Source organism: Labrus bergylta, chromosome 10, assembly GCF_963930695.1.
Source record: "Labrus bergylta chromosome 10, fLabBer1.1, whole genome shotgun sequence".
Lineage (NCBI taxonomy): Eukaryota > Metazoa > Chordata > Actinopteri > Labriformes > Labridae > Labrus > Labrus bergylta.
This window is the reverse complement of record NC_089204.1, coordinates 1,724,737-1,748,113: the sequence shown is the minus strand read 5'-3', so window position 1 is coordinate 1,748,113 and position 23,377 is coordinate 1,724,737. Positions and strand designations below refer to the sequence as shown.

The following is a 23,377-nucleotide window of genomic DNA, read 5'->3' as shown; positions in this document are numbered from 1 at the left end:
AGTTTTTATAAGAGCTCAACTGAGCTTTTTTCTTGATACACTGGTATCTGAGTAAAAGTCAAGAGCAAGAAGCTGCTAGAAATTGTGGTACATACGCTAAACTAGGTCTGAGGGTTAATTAGAAACAGTGTGTACTTAAAAGAGTCTTTTAAATGGCTTCATCATTTGTTGTTCAGATATAAAATTATACAAATAAACAAAAACTAGAAGCCAACATAACTCTGTCATACTCAGTCTCTGTGAGCATTCAGTCTGTATGTCAGGCGAAAGACATTCTTAGATGTTTTGTACAGGCAGGACACAGTAGCTCTGTCTGGTCGTTGTTCATCCCTCCTACCTGCCACTCTGTCAGATTGTGTTGTCAGGACTGATTCCACAAGCAGCACCGTCCTCTTGCCAACCTTTAAAGGACAGTGGAGTGATGCCACACCCAGAGTGTGGAGGTGTTTTATCTGGAACAGAGGTCATCTTTAGATCAAGATTAGATTAGAAAACTTTAATAATCCCCAGCGGGGAAACTCATTTGCCAACTGTTCAATTCATACACAATCACAGTACACTACAAGAGCAGCTTTCAAGCACTGGGACAGTGTAGACCTATGGGTTCATGTCTCGGTCAACTAAAGGGTAATGTGACAAATACAGCCATTTAAATAGATGCCTCAAATAGCCTGTTTCTGGACAAAAAAATGAGTTTCGCCAAAACAACCTAAAAACTGTTTACTGTTCACTGTTACTGTTGTCCCTGTATATGTTCTCTTCTTTGTGCTCCTGCTGCAAAACTAATTTCCCTTTGTGGGACAATAAAGAATCTGAATCTTGTTAATATTTCCCATTCTGTGGTCAATATTTAGATTTTGTTTCTTTTCTTTATTTGAAACATTGTTCTTTTCAATTTTAAATGGACATATTTCACATCTCTAAAATTACTTTTACTGTACATCAAAGCAAATTGGCAAAGCTGATTCTCTGTCAGTGACAAGACAACCAAAAAAGAATGATTTAATCTACAGCTGTCTGTATCGGACGTTTGTTGTGATGGTGTTTTGTTGTGTTATGACTTAAAGAAGAGGGTAAATAATGTTTCTGAGCAACAGATGGTTGTAAATTAGGTATCACCTGCTGTACACGGCATGTCTCTGCATGATGTTGTTGATGTCAAATTAGTGACACATAACTGGTGAAGACTTTTTCAGGCAGAAGTTTATCGAACAACAAACTGTGAACATGTTCCGGCTGAAGGTCAGCTCTCACCATAAGCTCTTCATTCAAGTTCTCGTTTCCCTTTTCACTCAGGATGATGGCAGCTAGATAAGCTTCACACACAGACACCAGCTCACCACAGTGCTGGTTCAGAAAAGCCTGAAAAAACAACAAAAGAAGTTCAATTCAATAAGAAAGAAATGACAGATTTTGATGATGGTGTGTGATCACAATGGGAGAACATATTTTACAGTTTCTGACTGCTCCCTAAAACTAACAGGATTCCTTTTTTAGGGAGCTTTGAACTTGATAATGTCACCACCACTGAGCAATAACTTAAAAATGTAGTCATCATAATGACCTCTAGTCAAGTCACAGACCATGAATGTTTAAGACTGCCGTGTTCAGCTTTTTTTCTAAAAAAAGGCCCAAACTGTCATTAGAAACACCCCCACATCTCACTTTACTTGATTTTGTATACACATCTGCTTTCTAGTTAACATTTAAGACTAGCACTCTATGTACAAGGGCCTGACCAATATGGAATTTGTTGGCCATACTGACATCAATTTTAGGAAGAGAAAAAGAATCTGATATCGACATATCAACCGATATATTTCTTATATCCACCTTTGATCTGTAGAGATAGATAGCTATAGATACAAACACTTAGTGCATTGATCCCTCAAATGCAGCTAAAAAAAAACTTGTGGAAAAGATTTACAGTATAATGAAGACAAGATGTACACATGCATCACCACTTCACACTCTGGAGAGCGATAATAATTGTTGTAATCCATATAGGGCCCTCTGCTGGTGAAAGAGAACTGCTAGTTTAATACAATGATACTCGACTTGTGAATAAATCTAGTAATATTGACACCTAAAAATTAGCTGATACTGATAGTCACTTGATAAGCTAATTTCGGCCGTTATTATCGGCTGGCCAATCAATCAGATGGTAGATAGATGGATACTTTATTTATCCCGAGGGAAAAAAAAAACATGGGTTCAACTATGTGCTACTCAGGCAAATATCACTAGTATACATGAAATATAGTTATTTAGTTATCTGTTTCAGTTCTACCACTTTTTTTTACTTTAAAGGCTTTATATGCGATTTTTTGATCCAGCAGATGTCGCCCTTGAGCACCAGCATGAAACCAAAACAACTCGCGGTGCATTGTTGTGTTAGCATGCTAATGCTAGCGATCTTTATTATGCTCGTATCTTCACACTGCATTTAAATTTACCTGAAATGAGCGTGATCTAGAAACACAGTTAAACAGTGAGTACAGTATGTTATTCTTCTTTTCTCTAGTCCCTCAATTAAACAACTTTTATACTCAAGGGGAGGAGTCAGCCGGCTGTCCTGGCGATGTAAACAAACTGAAGATAGGACTCTGAAAACTCTGAAAACATCACAGACAGTGGGACTCGGGTGTTACACCCATTGTAGACAGTCATGACTCACAGAGTTATTTTCAGAGGATATATTTGATTTCTATTATATTTAAGTGTGAAAAATCACATAGAAAGCCTTTAAAGTTAATAAGGACAGGGGGGAAACTTCCATCAAATGTCCGGGTGAAACATCAACCGACACAGCATGGCTAGAGTTCACTTTAACTCATCTTTTCTATTACATTTAAGTGTGAAAAATCGCATATAAAGCCTTTAAGAGAGATTTACCACTGATTTATTATCAGCACACTAGTACCGTATGTCTAATCACAAAAGTATGTGGAAGAAAGACACTGCATATCAGTAGGTTGTATAGTGAGAAACCGGGGCCTCCAACCTGGGTCTGTTTGACATCCTCACTGTGGCCAAGTTGATGAAGAGTCTCAACAGCAGCACTGATCACCTCCAGAGACAAAGTGAAGGTCTTTAACCAAGACATCAGATCACCTGGAGAGAAGGAAAGGGAGAGAGGAACAGAGGAAGAAGACATACTTCGATTAGATTAGAAAACTTTATTGATCCTCAGCGGGGTAACTCATTTGTCACCTGGTCAGTTCATACACACAACGAACAATATTGACAGTACACAGTAAACAGATAAATAAATAACAAACACCACTGAAACCATTTGAATAATCATGTACAGCCATGAGTCAGAAACACAAGTAAAAATGTTCATTAAAATATCGGACTGCTGCAGGAACAAAGGAGCTCCTCAGCCGTTCAGTGGAACATTGTGGCATCACTATTTGCTCACTGAAGGAGCTTCGGAGTCCGTTAAAAACACAGTTTAGAGGATCGCCTTCAAAGATCAAAACAGTTTTAAGTTTGGTCCTCATTCTCTTATGAACAGTGATCTCAAGTGAGTCTGGGGTAATGCCAATCACAGGGCCAGCTTTTTTAATCAGCTTATTGATCCTGTTTTACTTTACGCTGTTATTGGTTTGGACATGCTTCAATCACACATGCCAGGAATACACAAATACACATTAAATTTTCATGAAATAGAAAAGCTGCCCAATGCACCCCCAGAAGCCTAAACAGCAAAGCTTCCCAGCCAAGCAGCAGCCATGCTTCCCTGCCAATCCGATAAAGACAGAGAGGGAGAGAGAAAGATTGACAGTTCAAGGCTTTTTTTTTTTTTTTTTAAATATCAGCTTTAAAATGTGAATTTACAGACAATTTTAGCATTCAGACAAAAGAAGCAGCGCAAACAATAAGAAAAACACAACTGCTTGTCTATATCTATGTTCTGTTCTAACTTTTTGATAAAGCTTCAGTGAAACATGAAAAACACATGCTCCTAACCTTCAGTCCCTTTTTATAAATGGGATGAATTTGCAGAACAGAGCTTACCATGTTCTACTAAGGGCTGATGTGAAGGGCAGTCATTATGCAAGTAGCTCTCAGAGCAGAGTCTGAGAAAGCATCATAATGCAGTCATCAAGTATGACAATACTTTCCCATCTTTTCTATAATATATGTAACATTATCAATATATTAACCTGATGTTTTGCTGTGTTGACCAGCTGTCACTTTAATGTTGCCTGAGATAATAAAGAACCAGAAAGCTGAATGAAGTTACCTTCAAGCACATTTCTCTCAACATCTTTACCTATGTCTACCAAACAGTAAATTTGATCAGACAGCATGTTGAACAGAAAGGCTGGCTTGCTAGCCAGACTTCAAATCTTTCCACAGTGTTTTCACGGAAAAATAACGTTATTTAAATTAGCCATGTGGCACATTGCGACTCATTGAATCAGGTTTCATGCTTCTTGCGCGGCGATATTGCGCAATCGCGGTCGGTGCGAGAATGGTCCACGGAGGATCTGAGCGCCCAGCCGCGCACCTCCAAGATTTTGTAACAGTGCCGACCGCGTTGCAATAATTGGCTACAGGGCCCGGAAGTACTTTCTTCGTGCCGTGTTGAGCAATCAGACCGCTCTGACCGCAATCAGAAACAACTTAACGTTTGCAGGGACCGTGCTCGCCAGCCGCAAGAAGCGTGACAGCTCACGTCATAGACCTCCAAATATTTTTATTGCAGATATAAATGAATCACACAAATGACCTATTTGGGATCCAAAACGGCAAATTTCGCCAAAAGGTGACAAGTTTGCCCCCCTTTTAATCCTTCCACAATCACTTACTAACTATCCTGTCTTTGGTGTCTTCATTCAAATGAGCGGCGATGTCTCCCATTACACACAGGATGTGACAGCAGGTTGTCACTGGTACGCCCTTTGATCTGAGAGCAAAAAATAAAAAATAAAAAAAGTGAAAAATCATCTAGGTAACACTTATTTATCTGAAAATAAAATATAATCTCAATGTAAATGCTCGATATGAATGTGTCCATCTCACGTGATCATGTTGTTCCAGGCATCCAGGATCTTTCCATAAGGAAGTTTTGAGGACGAAGTGACCACCTTGGAGAGCAGCAGCCAGGCCCCAGCGGCGTGATCAGCCTCAGTGTGTGAGATCAGGTTGGTGATGAATGTCGGGGTGAACATGTTCTGTTTGGACCAGATGGTGAAAGCCCTGCTGAAATATCGGCTAGAGAGAGAGAACAACATTGGTGAGGTGATTATGATTTAGAAACAATGCCTTTTAAAGATCAATAAGTAAAACATTGTTTTGTAGTATTTTGTACAGAACACATTCTGGACTGAATGTAGTTATTTATACCTGAGGTTCTGGCATTCCTGGCAGAGCAGGTCCAACAGCGCCCAGGTCAGACTCTGACTGGCATCCATATAGCGGTCGGCAGAGTAAGGTTTGATCCGGCTAAGCAGCACCTGATCCAGAGCCTCAAGGGCCTTTACCTGCACTGAGCTCTCAGAGTCCACCACTGCTGGTACCACACCCTGCAGCCACGCCTTCTGCACCGCACTGCACTCAGGTTTAGCCTGGTGGAGAAAATCAATTATTGATGTGAGGAGGTTTGGGGGACAGATGGGAATGTATGTTTTTAGGCTAAATTTAAAGTGTATGTTTGTTTTTCTGAAAAGAAAAAAAATCACAACTTTTGAAATATAAAATAAAATGTATCCAAAATTGTGTGGCCATTTCTTTCTCTTCTTATTTTTAGAGATTAAGTCAGCTGTATATTTTTTTGGAGAAGGTGTGACTGTTAATGCAGGAGAAAAATAACTCCCTTTGATATTGATATTTATTGGTATTAAACATCCTATTAGTGTTTTTTCAATACTCAAGCTCTCTATGTTCTGCTGATGTCCAGCCTCACTGAGCTGATTTTTGAGACTCACAGCAAGCAGCTCTCCTAAACACTGCAGGGCCTTCTTCTTTACAGACACAGCGGGGTCTCTGCAGCGTTCTGACAGCGTGGACAAGTTCTCCCAGCTGGCTGGGATCACATCGTGTTTCAGAAGACCAATGAGAGCCTGCGGAGTGACGGCAAAGTACAGAGGTGGAAGGTCATCTGTGCATCAATAATTCACCAGAAAACATGCAGTGAGAAAAATCTAGGATAAAACCCATGAAGTGTTGACTGATCAGTTTCTATACACTTTTTAAAATTAAAATTTGGACCATGACAATATCTTTTTCAAGTTGAGTTCAAAATACCTGCAGGGCTGATTTCCTCACATTGGCCTTGGAGTCTTTCACACGCCGCAAGAGAAGAGCCACGTTCTCTTTTGCTGCATCAACAATATAAAATAACTCACATATCCAGTCAATCTATCATGAAAATAGTGCAAATGTGTGAACTTGCACATCTATTTCCAAGTCCCAAATGCATGCAATTAAAATGATTTGAGTAACACGGCGATGCTGTTATGTCTTACCATCAAGGCTGGAGCTGTCAGTGCTGCTGATCTCCACGGTCCTGAAGGGCAGAGTGCGGTAGGTTTTCTGAGTGTGCTGGGAACTGTGACTCTCTGAAACACACAGGCAAGTCTATTGAAACACCAACACTTGATACAGCATGCTCTACTGTCAACTAGGGCTGGGAAATATATTGAGTTTTTAAGATATATGGATATATTTTCAAACAAGATATAGGGTAAAACAATATCGTTAATATGGATATAGTTCATGTTGCATTAAAATAATGTTACGGAGGTGCCAGTTCACCTATTTCTCATCTCACTGATGATGACTGACTGTCTGTCCCTCTTAACCCTGCTCCTCCTCCTCTCTCTCTCTCTTTTATTGTATTTAAGGAACATTTTTATTTTATAATATTACTTTTTAAATTCACAAACAGGTAGTTTATTTTTCCATGTGTTTTCACTGTTAATAAAATACATATCGATATATATCGAGTATCGCCATTCAGCTAAACAATATCAAGATATGAGTTTTGGTCCATATTTCCCAGCCCTACCATCTACTACACCTTCTTCTGTAAAAATGAAAGTGAGCACATTTTTAACAATACTTCTAATAACTCCTCATGGGAAAGAAAAACTAAGCTTAACTGGAGATTAAGTATGTCAAAGATGAAAATAGAAGTGGGCATGTACACTGTAAGATACATTTACAACAGTCAGTTTGAGGAATCTTTTTTCTGTTGATCTTTTTAAAGTGTTTCTTGACTGGTCAGACCTCCATTTCCCCCACATTTTCATGTTGACTACAAGGTGTTTATAACCATTAGGAATGATACCAAAAAATAAACCAGAACAAGAAATAAAAGGGCACATCTTATTTGTCTGTGAAAATGTAACTCTTGAAGCCCCTATGGCCTCCTACTGTTGTGAACAACATCTGGTACATTTGTCATCATTTGTCTCTGTGGTTAGTCAACATCAAGATTCCTAATGAAGGGAAAGAAAAAGGTTACCTTCTGTGATTTCACTCTCCAACACTGTCTGGGTTGCAGCTAAACAGAGACAGTAGAAAGGTCAAGTTAGTAGAAATGTGTCCATAAGCAGTTTATGATACAAACACAGTGCTATCAACATTATATTTTTATTCCCCTCACTCAAATTTTTACTTCACCCATCCTCTTTCCGAGCTCTCTCGTCAGAATTATCTGTCTTTCTATTTCAAAGTTGAACAGATAGTCATCGTTTTTAAAGCTTTACATGGCATTGCTCCTCAATATATCACCTTATTACCTCATCTTATTTCCTTTTATGTTCCAGCCCACACAAGCACCGGGGAGAGAGCTTTCTGTTTTTAATAAGGAGTGGATTTATAGCTTTTACGTTTCTCTTTATCATTGTTTTTACATGTCTTTTATTTCATCTAAGTCACCTTCTTACCATGTGTTATTAATTTACCGATATCTGTTCCCGATGTTGTATAGATCTTTTTTTCTCCTTTTATTTAATTCTGGTTTATATCTCTTCCTTTCAACTTCTGTTCTCTTCTGTCTGTGCCTTTGTTGGGCTGTATGTTTTTATGAATGAAAGGTGCTATAAACTGTAAATAAAGCTGAGTTGAGTATTCTCTCTAGATAGTATTCTTTTAGTCTTTCTTTTCTACGTGTGATGTTTTCACTAGGAAGATTTCCATATTGGTTGTGGAGGTCATTAAAGGGATACTTCACCCATTGAAACATGAATCTGTATTGACATTGGGTCATAGTAGAAATGTGATATACATTTTGAAGTGCGTGCCTTCTTGGTTGAGAAAAGGCAGAAAGTGTCTTTTTGGCTCATGTGGATGAAAGACACCAAAGTACACAGCACAGGCCAATCCCACTAAGGGAGACAGACATATTTAGGCCTACTTCAACACATAAGACCATTTCCTCAACTGATTCAGAGATTTCTTCCAGAATTGATCTTGGAAATTCCTAGCAGAAAACAGACTCTATGTCTGTGTCCATAGGCAAACAGTGAGAGCACCGACACTACCAGTCCGCCCCAGCTCGAGCCGGCCCCGGCTCCTTGTCCTCACCGCCGCCGACACACAGGCCTTATGTCTCGACTGCTGAGCTGGCAGTGGCCGCCGGTTGCTGCCGACAGGCCGGTCTTGTGACTCTGCTGCTGCGGCCAGCGGTGGACCTGGAGGTGACCCAGCGGACGCAGCAGCCAAAACAGTCCGGCCTGTCGGCAGCAACTGTCTCACCGCTATATGTTTATTTTTTCGCCATTATTATTTTCGCTTTCTCCATAGAGCCTGTTAGCATAACTTCCAAGCAATATGGCGGACGTTAAGTTTTGATTCTGGGAGTGAGATCCTACCCACTGATCTGTGATTGGTCTGTAGCTTCAGTGGTCAAAAATATGAGGAACTAGCGTTGTAGTTTCACCCCGCTAACCGCAACAGCTTCCAGTGACGCAAAATGAAATTTTTTGCGTCATCGTAAGTTCCTTTTCATACTTAGAAAGTAATAGAAATAGAATAGTAATAGAAATACAAAGATATCCCTGAAAATGAGGGCGGGATGCACGACCATTCAAAAATACTACCAGTTTTCTAATGATACAAAGCTTAATGCAAATGGGTGAAGTATCCCTTTAAAGCAATGTGGTAGGGTAGGTAGCATCGAGTTTCACTGCCTAGCTAGCTTGCATTAACGGAGCATGGGTCTGTTGAAGGTGGCTGTTTGGGTTGAAGTAGCAACTACGGGCCATGTGGCAGTTATGTAACTTACTGATAAATCATATGGGAATAATTGGGATGAGCGTTTATCCTTTCATTTTGCTCATTTAAGATTGAGATTCTCCAGTGATTCGACATGTTTTTATTCCCCTAGCTTTAAAGAGCCCATATTATGCCCTTTTTGGGGTTCATATATTTAATCTATGTACCTACTAAAGTATGTTCACAATAGCTAAAGTTCTAAAAAGTGTCTGTTTTCATGAACTGCCGCTCCATGCACCGGCTCACTTCTGACTCTCTCTAAGGCTCTGAAGTGCCCACCTTCAGAGTCCCCACGTGTGTCAAGTCTGATCTGATTGGTCGGCCTGTTGGCTCTGCCGTAATTGGTCAGTCGCTCAGCACGGTTCTCGGAAATGTCCCGCCTCTTTTACCATATTGGGAATGCAGCCACTGGCTCCGTCCGAAGAGAACATAAACATTAGCACCTTAGCACTAATGTGCTACCGCAGGTTACGGCATATCGTGTGCGTGCTACAGAAGTTAATGGGCGTGCAACATGAGCTGCTGGGCTTGCCACAACGAGCCAATGGGCTTAGGTCAGTGATCTCACACTGACGTCGGACTGACAAATTTTTATCGAGGGGGGCTAGAACCGAGCGTTACATGCAGCTAATGCTGCAGCTAACAGGAGGAGGTAGGAGAAGCTGCGTTTACGAGGACTTTGAATTTTTGCAAATTGTAAGGACACACACTCTGGCTTCTCACTGGGGTTGGTGAATGAATCAACTAAGTGCAGAGTCAAGTGTGTTTGTGGCTGATTGGCCTTGATTAAAACCAGGTGTGGGGAGCTTATATATACTGCTGGAATTCAGTGCTCTGTGCTGAGTCATTATCTCACCTTCAGAGGTAGTGAGAGGTTCTCCCTGTGTTGTCTCTTGTTGTCTGTGTGTTCATAAACACAAACAAATAACTTTTTGTGTATTTGTGTCTATTGCCAAAATAACTTGGGGTGCTGGGTAGTTGATATACCCCAGCCTTTTGTGTTGAGTTTAAGGCCTCCCTAGCAGCCTTTACTTTCGTGAATTGTTTCTGGGTCTCCCTGACAATTTAGTTTTGAGTCAGCTGCTTGGCAGCAGTGGTTTAGTGGATAATTTTCGGTGCATTAATTAGAGCGGTGTTTTGGCTCTATACTATTTTCATTGTTCCCTACCCCCCCTCCAATCTATCGCTTGCGATTTTTGTGGTTATCCTTCTTGGATAACTAAGACACCCCTGGGTCCGCACCTGTGTCCCACTTTCCTGTTTTCCTGACACAAATAGATGTGCCTAAACATGCACAGGACACATGGAAAACACACTAAAGGGCATATAAAACCAGAAAAAGAAGAATATGGGACCTTTAAGAGTAAATATTCTCCTAAAAGTAGTCCCAGTGTCTCCTCCAAAATAAGCACAAATGAAAAACTGTTTTTCAAACTCAGTTGCTCCCCACTAGTGTGAAGGAATGTTTTCTCACTGGGCGAGAAGAGGTTGTGGACGGCCTTGGTGACGTTAAATGAAGGCAGCTCCAAACACTGGGCCAGGCAGGAGAGGGCGTGGCCTTGGACAGTCGGGGAGTCGTCCATCCGCCGAGTGAAAAGCAGATTCTGGATCAGGAACTTGTGTGGTAGGAAGTTAGCAAGCTCTGGATCCTGACAATCCTCAGAGCTCCTTTCTGGCTGCTCCAGTAAAACCATCACCACGTCCACAGAGAAGAGCCGGTGCACCATCTGCAGAAAGCACAACAAAAGACATTGGGATTACAGCAACTTACAGAGAATGAAGCCAGAATGATACTCAGACTATATCCAACATCTGCAACCATTTCATAGAGATTAAACAGTCAAATGTTGATTGTTCATCTGTTCTAAAGGCTGAAGTATAAGTAATATGAACTGAACTGTTCTTTATGCGTTACATTAACGCCCACTGGACATTAAAGATGTATCTTCCTTACATGCACTCTGTGAGTAGTTACACACACTAAGATTTTTTTCTCATAGTCCACTGCACAGCTCCTACATTTCACCTTTTGTACATTTTGTGTTTTTTATTATTATGTTTTATATTTTACATTTTTTAATTCTATTTTATATATTGTAATATCTTCTTATACTGTATTATTTAAGTTGTTGCTAGCTCTGCTTTATTTCCTTGTTAATTGTTTAGCACCAATACACCAAGTGAAATTCCTTGTATGTGTAAATGTACTTGGCAATAAGCCCCGATTCTGATACTGATATTTGAAAAAAAGATTTAAGGGGGCAAGAAGCTGCAGAAAGAGCTTCAGGAGGATGTCACACAGGGACCCACTCAAAGATCTAAGTCTTTTTAGTTTCCCCATTTTGTTTATCGCACTAGGGGTAGCAACTTGGGAAGCTTTCTTCTTAATTTGTGTCCCTTCATGTCATGAAGAGTGCTGAGAAAATCAATCAATCAAACTTTATTTGTATAGCACTTTTCACACAACAAATGTATCCCAAAGTGCTTTGCATCAACATTTAATCAAACAACAACAACATGACTCCCTCCCCCGCCCCTATCCCACAATCCAAAAACTAAGGTAAAAATAACTAGATAAGAACATGTACTGAGGAAACGCTATCATTTATTCTGAATGAGGAAACACAGGAGGTTCAAAATGTAATAAAACTAGATGAAATGAGATTCAGTTAAAAGCTCTACTAAAAAGGTAGGTCTTGCTTTTAAAAATGAAACCTGCTCAATATGAACATGTTGTCTGCTCCTGCAAGTCTGAATGTCTTGAAGATTATTGCCTACGTACTGGAGGAAATCAAGAAGAACAAAATCTCTGAGCAGAGTTTTTGTTTCTGTTTCAGTTTCTCCTATCTTTTCTCAACCACTTAATGATTATATTTTCGTCTTTTGTTTTGTTTTTAAAAGTGTTTCGTCTTTAGAGCTGCTGTGGAGGAACTTTTGGTTTGTGTCGATATCGGTGGTATGTCTTATCTGCTGGTCCTATCCTTTACATGCATTTGTGTTTTCTGATGAAAAGTCTCCCCCCCTGCTTCTTTGTAACTGTCTCACCAATCCTTCACTGTGAATCAGTTCTGTGGAAACAAAGGCACTTCAGCCTGTGTGCTGCAACTCAGTTTGACACCAACCCCTTAGAAGCACTTACAGGCACTTCAAAGCACTTAGCGGAAATGATCAACCTTTTCCTAATTATCCGCACACGGACCGATCCGAGTACGCACAGAACAGAAGTGCTTTAATCTGTGTTCCCACACGGACTGCAAAGCGGCAGCACACCTCAGTGTGAAGGAAGGCTGCTGTTATTGTTAAAAAGTTCAAACATAAACTGTGCAGATTACTAGTTCCTCGAGCCCTGTCGGTTTGGACAGTTGCATATAACCAGGATGGAGTTCTTTTTACGGCCTGACTCTCAAGTTTTGTTTTCATTTTCAGCGATGGTCCCGCTCCAACAGCGCTGCTGCATGAAAGTGTGGAAGCATAACCTGCAGCATGATAGAATGAACACCCTCCCTCCGCAACAGACAGACTTTTGCTAGTAATTCTGAACGGGCCAAAGCCATAACAAATGCTGCTGAAGTTCTTATATCGACAGAGGGAAATATGAATAGTTCTGCAATGAAACTATACTGTCCCAGATGTGATTAGGTTTATTTTATTTATTTATGTGCTCAAAGGGCATTCAAAAAAGTAACCTGAGCAGGTGTACAAGTGTGAACAGTCAATGCTGCACTTAGCCCAATGTGTAAATGGTAAATTCTAAATGTTCCTAATAAAGAGAAAAAAAAAGTGTTGCATCAGGTCCCTTTACTGTACCGAAAAGAAGCTTCAAAACTTGGAACCGTACCGAACCTACATTTTTGTGTACCATTACACCCCTAGTATTGATCATATTTTGTTTATCAAGTTGAAAACTGCTCACATCAGGTTTAACCAATATTTCAAGGTCAGAGGTGGAAAATCACTTTTGTGATAGCTCTCCAGAAAAGTGTCTTCAGCAACCCAGTATAATATTTTATTTTGTGGCATGGCATGTAAGACAGATTGCTTATTTGCTGTAGAGTTTGAATAAAACATTTAAGATTTGGTTATGATTGTGAGCTTTTTAAATCAGGTGGTAAAAATCAATCTTGTGAAAATGTGTTGTTATAAATGATTGAACTTTAGATCATCATGTTTGGATCTTACATTAAAGGAAGGAGTCCTGTGAAATTGGGGGTGTCTTACCTTTGAGTGTCTCGAGAAGTTAAACAGCCACTTGATGAAGCGGGCGTAGTCTTGACTTGCCATCTGTGACGTCAACATACCCACAGCCTGGGCTCCGTGGCTACGAAAATCACTCTTCTCCACCATCTAAACGTCAGCAGAAGAAACACTGTTTCACTACTTAACCAGTGAATCAACTTGTAACAAAGTATAAGTGATCCTAAAAAATACAAGGACACTCCTAAGAATTTGCTGGATCAAAAAAAAAACTTAGCTAAAAAGGAGCAAACAGAATCCGCTTAATCCTTTAAACGGGAGCTCCTTGGTCCTTTGTTTGATTCTCATCATAAAACCCTCCCATGTAATTTTCAGCTAATAGCTTCGAATAATACTTCCTTCATAACTTTTAGGCACAACAGTTGTCACAGAGTCTTTGAACTTTACACAGATAGTAAGTATACGTTTATATTTTTGCATGGAAGATTTGCTGAGAGATTCACCTGATAGCAGATATGCTGCAGGAGGATTTGCAGGAAAGGCAGCGCCAGCTCCTTCAGCTCCTCCACAAGGTGACTGAAATCACACAAACAGAGAAATTAAGCATGATGTAACATGCCATTCTTAAATGGCTAATAGATCCCCGATAACTAATAACAAAGAAGGGACTGTTCAACATAAAAAGAAATGATAGAAATGACATTTACCAAACAAAACTGATGGCCTGGTTGCGGGTGGAGAGGACAGACTGGCTGGGTATGAGGAGGGAAGGCTTCCCTGTGTTGTTTTTATTCATCATCAGGATGACATAGAGAAGTCGGTGGAAAACCCTCCGGAGGGACTGGAAAAAAACAGTTTGGATTAGAAACATGCTTCTCTTGTGGCATTTGAACTAACAATACCGTTAATCTCAGGGGGTTTTGAACCACTGCTGTTTTATCATTTGGTCAGACAAATAGATTTCTAAAGCTTCATCCTCCTCTGGGATTTCTTCTGCTCCAAAGGCACAAAAACCACAATCATTGATGCTTGAAGGAAAACTGTAACGATGAAAGCTTTTACATTTTTTTCCTGTATTTAAATCATAGAGTACTACTCAAGGATCTCACTTCTTTCTGGTCTCCATGTTTCGGAGAGCAGAGCAGCCGCAGGCCGTAGTAAGCCATCTCAGGAACACTCCTCAGCTTGGTGATATCTCTGTGCAGAAACAACATCAACTGTCAGCTTTGTTTTACAACCTGGAAAAACACTCTTAGAGAGAAATAAGACAACTCACTGCACAGCAGCAAAGGTTGCCTCTCCAACAACTGGCTCAAAGGAAAGCAGCTTACTGAAGATCTGCATTGAAAAAGGAAACAGGTTCAAACACTGGAGACACTGCAGAGTGCTGTAAAGTGGGCAGACATGTTTATTTAGTTAGCGGTACCTGTGTGCAGTTACTGGCGCTCTGTGGTCTGTCTTTGAGAGGAAAAGTCTGCAGGAGTCTGAGGAGGCTTTGAACCAAGTAAACCACAGCATCTCTGATCTTCATCAAATCCTGGCCAGAGAAGTGAAGCTCCTCATCCTCCTCCCCTTCTTCATCTACTTCCATCTGAGGGTAACAGTGATATTAGACATTATTTTCAAACACCCTTTACACCCGATTTATTCTACCAAAACTCATTTTGATGATACACTATTTCACACATCTCCATTTGTGTTACATAAAATATAAACCTAACCTAACCAATCCCAATGTGTTTTGGTCCAGTGTTGATAAATAATTAATTCTAGAGATATTTATTTACTCTGCTTTAGAATGCAAAACCAGGGTTATTGTGAAAACTCCTCCATGAATGAACATTAAAGGAAAATCTAAGACATTAAAAATGTAACTAAAAAGAAAAAAAAACATCCTACCTGATGTGTCTAGATGTGCAGTCGATGTTTAAAGCTCTGTACCTCCATATTTAATGCAGTATATCTTATAACGGTCCTGTGCTTTGAGTGATCTGTACCTCTGGAGTGTCTTTCCTCTGGGGTTTGGAGCGCTTGCCCTCTGCCTGAGAACTCTTTGGGACATCTTTCTTGCGCTTCTTTCCAGAGTCCTGAGGCCAGCATTGAGAGGTTATGTCTGAACACATGTCCATTAAAACCTCATGGAAAACTTTGTTGGCGATGCTCCCTGGATGCAGAAAGGCATACCTTTATATATCACTGTGAACTATTAATATAAGAAATAAACTAAACATTACATGAGTGTACTGCACTAAGGCCCCCAGCAAGCGACCTAAACTCAAAAAGAAGTGAAGCTGATTGACTCACCTGGGATGCCCAGCAGCAGCAGGTAGAGGGCAGCAGCACGCAGACCGCTCACTCTCTGCTGGACGTTGGCTGCCTTCACTTTCCCGGCCAGGACAAAGAGAGACAAAACAGCCACCAAGGTCTTAACAGACACCCCGTTTTCCCCCAGAGTAGCCCAGACACTCTGCAGCACAACATGGGAGACAACCTGTTCTTACTGCTGCTACCAAATACAAGAAAACAGATACCTACAGGCTTGTGTTTTTAATTAATATTGGAGCCATCATCAAGTTTTCAGGTTCATAACCTACCTTTGAGGTAGCCACTAGTTTCAATAAACAAGTATCATTAATTGTGATTCTACTTGTTTGCACTTTTGAAAGGCAACTATTACAAATATAATAATAATAAAACACTCAATCCTTCATAAACATCAAGAGGGGTGAGATGTAAGTAAACTAAATTCTGCACAGCAGGTGTAAAATGCAAACTGTTATGACACTTTTATAAACTTTTAACTCAAACATGATATAATCATTTTGAACTTGTTTATCATCTGCTTAAAGTATAGTGCTTGTTCTACATAGATCTTTATGTGAGAATGCTTTGATTTACAGGCCACTTTTGTTAGCAGTCAGCACGGCATTCAACATTCAAGATGTAAATAGAAAACAGTGTGTATGCTATTTCATGTTAATATTAAGCATTAGAGTCAATTCAAAATTGTATTTTACACATATACTTTAAAAGATAGCAGCACAAGACCACTCAAATGACAAGACCCATAGAGTATTTGAAATAAATTAAATTAAATAAACAGAGTAAATATGGAATCTGTGCTGAATCAGTCTTACCTGTGAAGCTCCATCACTGCCTGCAGACTGCTGTTGATCAGCAGCATGGGCCAATAAACACTGGTACAGGTTATTGAAGTCCCTGTCTCCAATCACTACAAGTTCCTCTCCAATGGTGTCATCAAGTTGTTTCCTCTCGGTGAACTCCAAGTCCCACACTTCATCCACCCAGGCTGGAAATCACAACAGTGATCAGTCATCACATTACCTGAGGTAACTGATAATGTTGTGGAGCTTGAGAACATCATTTCACTCCGAACAATGACACACGGACCCTTTTAAGTTATACTACCCAATAGTTGTAGAAAGACCAGGCAACATTTCAGAAGCTGCATCAGCAGTCCGGTGAGGTTTAAATGTTGTTATTGATGCATAGTTCAGTCTGCAACTAGTGTTTGCTTTCATCATTTCTCTTTTTTTCCCCTGTCAGATTTCCTTGTACATTATTTGGCAATAGCATGTGACTGAATCCATCTGTCTCAAAGGCTGACTTCAAATGTCTGGTTATTTACTTAACTGTCAAATATGAACAAGAATACAGTCATATCGCTAGACTATACGCATTTTGCTTGAAAAATGATTTTAACATTAATAAACAATATTATGAGTTGATTCATTTATCGATAAATCACGTTATTAGCTCTACACAATCAATCCGTAGTATGACAACTCAAATTAAGGATTTGGGGTTTTTTTTGTATTTGGCGAAGCCCAACAATACAATCTCTTTTTAAAAAGGCCATAAAAATCTTTGACAAAAGCCATTTTCGTTTCACCATTGCACAGTTTTAGAAAAAGATAATTGACTTTTGCTCCTCCTCCTTTGAAGGACTTTATAAAGCTGAAGTCTGCCAATGGGATCGGCACCAGGGCCACAGCCCGAGGAGACTGTGAGGTCCCATACAGACGCACTACATTCAGACAAACTGTTCTGTGAGTCAAAGGAACTAAATATTACTCACAATAAGAGACTCACAAACATATGCAACCTTCAAAACACACCTCAAACAGTGGATAAAAGAAAACCAAGTCTGTGACCACCTTTAACCTCTATTATTGTCTTGTGTCACTTGTGCCTTTGTATTTTATTTGTAATTTGTCTTTCTATGTTACCTGCCTAGGGACAACAGATGGAAACTACAGCTGTAATTGTTACAGCTGTTCATGAATATGCACTGTCCCTAACAAATAAATAAATAATAAATAAAATAAACGTTATAAACAACATACAGTAACAACATACAGTGGATAGCAGAGCATAGATTTTCTGCATAGTATTTCTTGTGAGTTTTTGCAACAAACGTGTCATTTTAAGGGTTGAAGGCCTCGGAAATGTAACATAGATTGTAGCTCCAACAAAAGTTTTCTTTTAAAATGCAGAGTTTTCCCCTGTACATCAGGGCAGAGCACAAAACCCGCGAAATAGAGAATAAACAGCCAGCCTAAAATATCTCGATTCATTCAGTTTATAACGAAACTCTCATTTATATCGTACACAAAATACATAATTTTACCTTTTGGGATTTCATTTAATCTCAAGAACTGCAGCGCAGATATTAAATCCATGTTGTGTGGTTATATTTTGAATCAGCCCGCCCGCCTGGAGCTACAGACTTGTTCGAGTGCGCTTGCGCAGAGAAAGAAATCTTCTTCAGTTTTTATTTGCGGTTTATGAACCAGCTGAGAGGCGCATTACTGCCACCAACTGGAGGGAAGTGTAAAACAGCAGAATAAGCAGAACTATTCTGGTCATCATTGTACTGAATAGAATAGATTAAGCTTTAGCTCCATATTTCCATATGATCTGTAACTTTCATTTTAGGAGAATGAATCACTAAGAAAACATTACATTGCTGCCCTTTACCAAGAAAAGTCATTTTAAACTACCACTAACAAAAGAAACTGCAAATATTATACTTTGAAAGTCAACCTGCATGAAAGATTGAAACAATGCAGAGTGAAGTTATATCATAAAATTTTCCACACTAGAACAGGGAGATTTTTATGACGCATAGGGACCCCAGTTCTGCTAAAGAGTGAGAAGTGAGGAAGGTCCCATACGCCTGAGCTGTACCACTTCCTTTATGGGTCCCACACGAGAGCTTCACTTCCTTTTCTGCTATATAGTAACAATAGCAAAAAGACTTCATAACTGTTTTAGCTCAGAATGAGAGGTACTAGTCTGCTTTTATACATATGCTGTTAGAGGAATACATATGAATAGAGGGCCAAACAAAGGGCTGGGTCAAACACTTTTACATGGCATCAACAGAAAATACAATATGGTCGTGTTGACTAAAGATGTGTCAGAGAATTCTCAAGGACTTAGGAAAAGCTGCAGCAAAGAGACACTGGCTTCACTTATTGCTAAGGTTACTGTGGGACAACAGTGGGATGACATTATCTTGTTTCCTTTGATTGTCTAGTGCTGTGGCAGGGAAAGCATGGAAAATGTCTTGAGAGTGTCCAAATTTTAAACATTATCAAGGTGGGAAGTGTTTTTGATATACTGTTTTATTTGGAGGCGTGTCATGTCACCTTTCAAGGAAGAACAGAGAAAAACAATTGATGGAAGTCATAGTTCATTAAAATCAAACAATACACAGTTAGGTTTCTTTTTAGTTTAAACTTCTAATATAATATTACAATATGTATCAAACTTGTTGTGTCAGACTCTATCAGTGTTTCTTCAACATGCAAACATAATCTGTACTTAATGCACCACCAAACAGGTTGTATTTGGTCTTGTAGTGTATTTATCCACAGCTTACATGCTAAAACAAAATATTTTTTAATTCAATATTTTATCCTACAAAAAGACAACATTATAGTTTTATGTCCTGTAATAAAAGATGTGTGTAAACTTGGAGTAAAACATTTTATCAGACAGTAAGTCAAATGAAAATATTAAACAGATGTCCCACTTCTGATGAAGAATCTTATGTGATTTTATTAAAATCTATTTTTTCCATTTACATTTGGTACCAATAAGCTTGACCTTAGTTTCCTTTCATGATGAGTTCACCTGTAAAGAAAGAAAACAGGTGTAAAGGAGATCCATGTAACATTTTTCCATGAATGGGGACGTGCTGAAACACAACCTGCCACACTTATTCTCCGTATACATTTTATATTCTGTATCACACTTAAAACACTTGGGTACAGTTTGGAATATTATTTTCAGAGAATATAAATGTGATCAGGAAAATACTAAGATACTCAAAACATTTAAGATTTAAAAGTAAAACCTAAAAAACATATGAAAATAAAGAAATAAATCTGCTTGTCCCCTCATAGAAATATTTCCTAAAAATGATGATCCCACCATTCTTTTCTGATCAGAGTCACACTGAGGACAAAAGCTACATGTCAAAATAACTAAATAAGTGATTTGACATCAAGTGTACTATAATCGCATTAAAAATAAATGTAGGCATACATTTATAGATACATTTCTACTTGACGTTTTCTTATTTTATAACTTCTTACCTTTACAATCTTTATAAAATGGGGCAGTTGGGAAAGTTTAAATGTTCCCTAAAATAAAATAATTAATTGTCTTTCCCATACCCCTTTTACAGAATTCATTTTTGTTTTTTACTATTTTTATTTTGATATATCAGGGGTGCTAAAAGTCAGTCATAGTTAGAAGTCCTTCTTGGCCTATATGATGACAAAATAGTTCCTGCTGCAAATAGTCATATGGTATTAATTTTAAAAAATTGAGCAATAGACTATTTTACACTTCAACGTACAACAAACTCAACATCCAAAGTTCACATCGACGTGGACGTGAGCTCTGAACTGTTCAAAGCTTAGAATCAGAATTTGGTTACAATGAAAAAGGATTTCAAAGCTCATAACTGCTGAGTTTAAATGTTTTCATAAGCTGATGGTTTTCATTTTGCCTGATTGAAGGGGGCACAACCTCAGCACCCCTACTAACATACTTCCATTCTAAAAACATTAGGTTTCAAGAGATAAACTTAAAATACATTCAAGATAAATTTAAAAATACTTTAAAATGATTGAATAATAGTTAAAAGAGGAAATGAACTAGAAAATATACATTTCAAAAGGGATTGTCCTAAGGACCAAGGTCAAACTAATAATATGTTGTGATTTATAAACAGAATAATGCCAACACAATTAAAAATGAAATTTTTGGTACATTTAAATCATTAAGGCACATAACTATTTATTTTAGATTTTGGCAGCTCTTCTCCTCCGTACACAACAAAGTCTGTCAGCTGAACAACTCCATCTCTTTGTCCATGGCCTCCACATTATTCTCCAGGCTGTACGTGGCCCATTTGTTGAGCCTGCTGTACAGAGGCAGTCCATTCTTCTCCCTGTAAAGGTAGACTCCAGTTACTCTGTTCCATTTAGTGCTGCAGACAGGACTGGCACTCTGGTGCTCAGCCAGCTGCTCTTTCTCTTCCTTATCTAAAACTACAAAGCCAAAGAAGCTCTTAATGTTCTCTGCAGCCAGAAGGCGGGCGTGGACAGCTGCTGTGCGTTGGAAGAGGGTCTTTTCTTGAGATCGGAACTGAGACCAGTAGTCCTCCTGCTGGTAGCCAAGTGGAGAAGAGCACCGCTTCATACACAGCATCAGGAATACTGCTAGAGACAGTCCGGCCACCAGCAGCCAGCCTAACAGCTGAAAACAAGGACAGTTGTGGGTTAAGGCACTGGGTCAGATGCATTAGTCTTGGATGCTTGCTATTTGTTTCCTTTGTCTGATCTTCATGTCTTTATATCAATTAAAGTTTTTATTTTTTTATTTTAGGAAATGAGGAGATCCATTTCTGTAATTTGAATGAAAAGAAAGTGGAATGTTTTTTTAATAGATAAGACATCACACAAGTCAATTAGTGACCCCAGGAGTCCAGTTTATCACCCAGAATTTTTTTATTTTTTTTACTACAGTGTCATGCTGAATTTGACATTGTCTTGCAGGGCCTTCCCTGAAATAGAAGTTGTCTGTTCAGCAGCATATGTTGCTCCAAAACTTGTATACATGGTTCAGATTTAATGGAGCCTTTGCAAATGTGCAAATTACCAATGCCATGTGCACTAATGCATCCCCACAGCATCAGGGATGATGGCTTTTGAATTGTGTATTGATAACAAGCCAAATGGTTTCTCTCCGCTTTAGCCCAGGTGCATGGTAGAGATTGAACTTGGTTTTGAGAAGACAGTGATGGATTGTGTTACCAGACAATGGTTTTTAGAAGTGTTCCTGTCCACTACAGTATCATTTCTGTTGTTAATGCAGGGCCGTCTGAGAGAATCACAACAACCCAATATATTGTATTTTGGCCTTGTCCCCTGCATTCACAGATTTCTTTCAATTCTCAGATTCTTTTAATATTATGTACTGTAGACATTTTTTATTTATTTGTAATGTTCTGAATGCACTGACCTACAGTAATATGAATAAAACTATCCTCCTTCAACAATTTCTATCAGAGCACAGTTATGATACGCAGCATTATTGACAACACCAATAGATTAACTAACCAAGTCAAGCCAAAACAAAAGATAAGGAATCCACTATACCTGAGATTCGTATTTCAGTCCTCGCTCAATTTCAGCCCAGAAGCCTTGCAGCTCCTCCGAAACACTTCCTTTGCATGATAATTTTGCCATGACCTCTGACCCTTTATCTGAGGGGAAGCCCTCCACTGTAGTGGGGTCTACAAACTCACTGAGGGCACATGTGTACGCTTGACCCTGCAGCAAAGAGATGACCACCCAGGTTAATGGAGCGACCACAGCTTGACCGATGATGGTTCCCAGTAGTGCAAAACCTGCAGCTCCAGATAACTTCCGGCACCTTCTGAGCCGACATTCAGACACCACATCCCAGGTGCTCTTGTTCATCATTATTCCTACGAGGAAAAGTACCAGTGCAGGAACGCCGATGGCAGCCAGGCCATAGCGGTAGTTTCTCCCAGAGGAACAGGGACAGTTAAAAGCAAACACGTTGTATGCAGTCTGGCTGGCTACAGTTCCCAGAGCGATCAGACCGTTAAAGATCATCACATCTTTACTCTTGAAGAAGAGGGACACAAACTTAAAGTTCTCTGTAACAAGAGCAGTAGCTGCCATGTTTTGATGGTGAAAGTGTGACTGAAGTGCAGTGTGTTTGATTTAAAGAAAATTCAGGCTGCAGAGAGAATAAAAAGGGAAATGTTAAACACAGAAAGAGTTTGAGGAAACAAACTGTTTGAGACAAACATATGGCTTTTGATTATTAAAGCTAGAACTAAAAATAAATCCTTTCATTTGAAACAAAGAGTGACTGTTGTATGCAGTCATACAAACTCACGCTCTCTGGTAGTGTCCTGGGGCGAGGATGTGACTCAGCCCTGATATTCCATAACAGACATCGTGTGAAGTGATATCTCGAGAAAAAAACGGCAATGTATATATATGTTGAGTCCAAAAGGTGGAAAAGAGACTGAAAAAAAAGAAATCCCTCGCTCTAGAAACAACTTTGAGTCTGTCAGTCTGGGCACCAGTGATGACTCACAGTCAGGAACTACCCGCATGTTTCCTCCCCAGTGGAGAAAAAAAGTCTAAGTGAAAACATGTGTTGTAGATCACAGAGCAATATGGCGACCAAAAGGGGCAGCACCGACAAGTCAGACAAATGAGTCTCACTTACAGACACACACATACCATGCCTGACATCCTTTAGGGACATGTTGAGTAGCCTTGCTTGTACAGTTAGAGGTAAACAAGAAAGTTTATTTTTGCATTAGACTTTTGTTTGTTTGTTTTCGTTATTCAGAAGAGGGCACATT

The 23,377-nt window shown here is 39.4% G+C and overlaps 2 protein-coding genes across 2 annotated transcripts in view; both read right to left on the bottom strand.

The window, feature by feature from the left end:
• Window positions 1-18,192, bottom strand: part of ncapd3 (non-SMC condensin II complex, subunit D3) — a 28,162-nt gene extending 9,970 nt beyond the window's left edge. The window contains exons 1-21 of the mRNA XM_020647817.3: window positions 18,080-18,192; window positions 16,566-16,738; window positions 15,733-15,895; window positions 15,426-15,592; window positions 14,855-15,019; window positions 14,705-14,766; window positions 14,538-14,625; window positions 14,136-14,269; window positions 13,932-14,004; window positions 13,453-13,578; window positions 10,709-10,961; window positions 7,481-7,519; window positions 6,480-6,572; window positions 6,259-6,332; window positions 5,940-6,074; window positions 5,359-5,579; window positions 5,035-5,226; window positions 4,821-4,918; window positions 3,005-3,114; window positions 1,255-1,362; window positions 338-452 (exon numbers count right to left, since the gene is read on the bottom strand). Of these exons, the coding sequence (XP_020503473.2) occupies window positions 338-452; window positions 1,255-1,362; window positions 3,005-3,114; window positions 4,821-4,918; window positions 5,035-5,226; window positions 5,359-5,579; window positions 5,940-6,074; window positions 6,259-6,332; window positions 6,480-6,572; window positions 7,481-7,519; window positions 10,709-10,961; window positions 13,453-13,578; window positions 13,932-14,004; window positions 14,136-14,269; window positions 14,538-14,625; window positions 14,705-14,766; window positions 14,855-15,019; window positions 15,426-15,592; window positions 15,733-15,895; window positions 16,566-16,738; window positions 18,080-18,131 (2,641 nt within the window). The 5' untranslated portion in view covers window positions 18,132-18,192. The remainder of the gene's footprint in view (window positions 1-337; window positions 453-1,254; window positions 1,363-3,004; window positions 3,115-4,820; window positions 4,919-5,034; window positions 5,227-5,358; window positions 5,580-5,939; window positions 6,075-6,258; window positions 6,333-6,479; window positions 6,573-7,480; window positions 7,520-10,708; window positions 10,962-13,452; window positions 13,579-13,931; window positions 14,005-14,135; window positions 14,270-14,537; window positions 14,626-14,704; window positions 14,767-14,854; window positions 15,020-15,425; window positions 15,593-15,732; window positions 15,896-16,565; window positions 16,739-18,079) is intronic.
• A 1,297-nt stretch (window positions 18,193-19,489) lies between these two features.
• Window positions 19,490-23,155, bottom strand: LOC109994480 (calcium homeostasis modulator family member 2). Its single transcript, XM_020647835.3, has 3 exons — window positions 22,900-23,155; window positions 22,128-22,737; window positions 19,490-21,225 (listed from the first exon to the last, which is right to left on the bottom strand). The coding sequence occupies exons 2-3, from the start codon at window positions 22,677-22,679 to the stop codon at window positions 20,812-20,814; spliced, it is 966 nt and encodes a 321-aa protein (XP_020503491.1). The 5' UTR covers window positions 22,680-22,737; window positions 22,900-23,155; the 3' UTR covers window positions 19,490-20,811.
• Between the last annotated feature and the right edge of the window lie 222 nt (window positions 23,156-23,377).